Source organism: Rhea americana, unplaced genomic scaffold (assembly GCF_003343005.1).
Source record: "Rhea americana isolate MKP2758 unplaced genomic scaffold, rheAme1 scaffold_85, whole genome shotgun sequence".
NCBI classification, from domain to species: domain Eukaryota; kingdom Metazoa; phylum Chordata; class Aves; order Rheiformes; family Rheidae; genus Rhea; species Rhea americana.
Window position 1 is genome coordinate 2275261 of NW_028187034.1, and position 3067 is coordinate 2278327.

Here is a 3067-nt window from a genome sequence, read left to right on the forward strand (position 1 = left end):
AAAATTCACATTGCTCACTGCTCTAATTCACCCAGTCGGACACTATTCAGCTGTCTGCCCTATGCCACAGTTCCATKGGCCACTTCCACCCTAGTTTCAAGGTATTTTGTGCCTCAGTAAGAGGCAGCATGAAACAATAGCATAAGGGAAAACATTGTCCACAATATGTTGTCCATCCCTCTTCTGCCTACCTAGCAGGACCTCCTGAGTAAGGAAAAGTCTTTCTATGTCCGGCTCAGAGATGCGCATGTCATTCCCACCTTGATAGGTCCAGCCCAACATGGACCACAGGCAAAAAAAAATGAGGCCATTTCCAGCCTACGCTCACACTTTATTATATACAGAGACATGGCAAGTGTAAGAACATCAACATGGGACATGGACAGTAAAGTGAAGCCCAAAGACACTGCCCTGTCCCCTTGGCACAACCAGTCAGCATAATTTATATAAATAATACAATATTTGAACAATAAGTAAGTTCAATAAATAAGATCAATAAATTAAAAAAGTAGAAAGACAAAGCAGCAAGGAATGATTTTGAGGGCTGTGACACATTCACAGCAGTGACAATACCAACAACACCCCACCTGCACACCAGCGGTTAGAGCACAGACCCCCCATCAGCCCTTTTCTCTCACCATATGATGGCAAAATCCACTAAAAGGGGGAAAGGAGAAAGTCATACAGTTCACCACTGCTGTGCTTTATTGGCCTAGGAGCCCCCTCCTCTCCACAAGCCTCTTGGGAGAGGGTGCTGGGGTTAAAAATTAAAAAAAAATAAAATAAAAATCACAGAACCACTGTGCACAGTCACAGTTTGCCTGAATTGTTTGGCAMAGAAAAGGACAGTATTTCTTCTCTTTCTACAGTCCTTCAGACAGACATTGGCAYAGTTTTCACTGGTATAGTTTTAAACTGAGTCAGGGCAGAGGATGGGGTCAGGGGAAACATCTCTGAGGAACACGGAGAGAAGAGATGATGCTCCCTTTCACTTGTGGTTGTAGGAGGCTCTCATTCATTGCTTCAGTCCTGACATGCTTCTTCTGCAGACCCTGGCACTGATGGAAACAGAGTGGGTGACAAGACAGCTGATACTCTGGCAAGGAGGGGATTACTACAGAGAGTGCAGGGGCTGCAGCTCAGAAGTCAACAGTGACACAAGGGAAGGGACAGCAGTGAAAGGCCACCATTAGTCATGTAAGAGAAAAATAAATAAGACARACAGTCCCTATCCACTGCAGGGGAAGAAGACACAAATAAACTCTGATTTGGTTCCTGTCAACCTCAAGGCCTCCAGTTCTCTTCCAGAGATGCTGGCAGCTGGCATAAGAGGGAGAGAAGGATTCTATCTACCATCGATAACACTGTCCCCTCCTTCCCCCACACGCTTTGTCCCTAAAGAAGGGTACTGGAATGTGGGAAAAAAAGTGTGTGTGGGGGGGGAATTGAGGAAATAGGGCAGAAAGAGAGAGAGAGAGAGAGAGAGAGAGAGAGAGAGAGAGAGAAACGGGAACAGCTGGAGATCTGGGATGAGGAAACCAATCACTTTCCCCTCACATGTACCAAACATTACTCATCCAGGCCTGGTATCAAGTCTGCAATGCTGTCCACATAGTAATTGGGCACGAGATCCTTGGCAGCAGCGCTGTCACTAGCCATATAGGCCTGTGCCTCTTCCAGGCGGGAGACACCTGTCAAGGTAAGGATGGTGGAGAGGCCGCAGTTCTTGCCGAAGAGGATATCTGTCTCCAGACGGTCTCCCACCATGAGGGTGCGGGAGGGGTCTACACCAAAACGCTCCACGATGCAATCAAACATGTATGTATTTGGCTTCCCCACTACCATCGCCTTGCGGCCAGAGGCAGTTTCCACTGCTGCTGTGAGACTCCCTGTACCTGGGAGAAGGAGAAAAAGAAATAGCTGCAAGCTAACCACACACTGACTAGCAGTAGCCAAGCACCTTGCATTATGTGAAACGATGACTACRTAGGCTGTGGAGTGCTAGCAACACAGCATCTCTGAGATCTTGACTCTTTYAGAGACACACAAGACACAGCCTGTCCTGTTGCTTAGCAAACCACCTCATCCAAGCTTTGCATGGCAAATCCCACTGGGCTGACTCTTCCAACAAAATCCTGTGGTAGCTCCCAGTGCGGTACCACTGAGGAGGCAACAATAGGCCYGGGCAACAGGGCAAACCCAAAGGGGAGCCAGTGGTCAAACCTGGTGAGGCCTTGGCCCCATGCATTCACCACCCTTAGGCTGGGTAGAGGGATACGCTGTGGGAGAAACCCAGGGAGGGACAACATGGCCGACTGGCACTGCTCCCCCGGGTGAGGAAGGGTGGTGGCGGGGGCAGGAGAGAACGGGGGGGGGGGCTCACCGGGGGTGCGCTGGCCGTCGCTGAGAGGGTGCCAAGGGTCGGGGTCCGTGGCGACCAGGAGGCACTGCGGGTCACGCAGGTAACCGCAGGCCTGCGCCAGCTTGGCGAAGGTGAACTGGTCGTCGTAGCCCACCAGGACGGCGCGCACGGGCTCGGCGTCRCCGGAGCCCAGCTCKCCCTCGCCCGCCAGGCGCAGCCCGGCATCRCGCACCTCGCCGCGCAGCCCCTCGCCGCCCAGCACGAAGACGCGGCCGGGCCCGCCGTCGCCACCGCCGCTGCCGAGGAGGCGCTGGCGGAGGAAGAGGGCGGAGCAGAGCGCGGAGCTGAAGACCTGCTCGGCGCGGACGCCGCGGAAGCCGAGGCGGCTGAAGCGCCGCTCCAGCTCGGCCACGGAGCGGCGGCTGTTGTTGCTGACGAAGAGCGTGGCCTTGCCGCTGCGCCGCAGCCGCTCCAGCAGCTCGGGGGCGCCCGGCACAGCCCGCTCGCCCGCCCACAGCACACCGTCGCAATCGAAGAGCAGCCCCTGCGCCGGGCCCAGCACCTCACGCAGGCCCGCGCCGCTCAGCCGCCGGCAGCCCGCCATGCCGTTTCCAGCCGTCCCAACGGCTGCCGCGCGCTGCCCCGCCCCGCCGCGGCGCCAATCAGCGCGCCGTCACCACCCTCAACGGCCGCCCCGCCCCGCCC

The 3067-nt window shown here is 55.3% G+C and overlaps 1 protein-coding gene across 1 annotated transcript; it reads right to left on the minus strand.

The window, feature by feature from the left end:
- Positions 1-310: 310 nt before the first annotated feature.
- On the minus strand, positions 311-2982 carry PDXP (pyridoxal phosphatase). Its single transcript, XM_085323511.1, has 2 exons — positions 2384-2982; positions 311-1895 (listed from the first exon to the last, which is right to left on the minus strand). Exons 1-2 carry the CDS (start codon positions 2964-2966, stop codon positions 1570-1572), a joined length of 909 nt encoding a protein of 302 aa, XP_085179637.1. The 5' UTR covers positions 2967-2982; the 3' UTR covers positions 311-1569.
- Between the last annotated feature and the right edge of the window lie 85 nt (positions 2983-3067).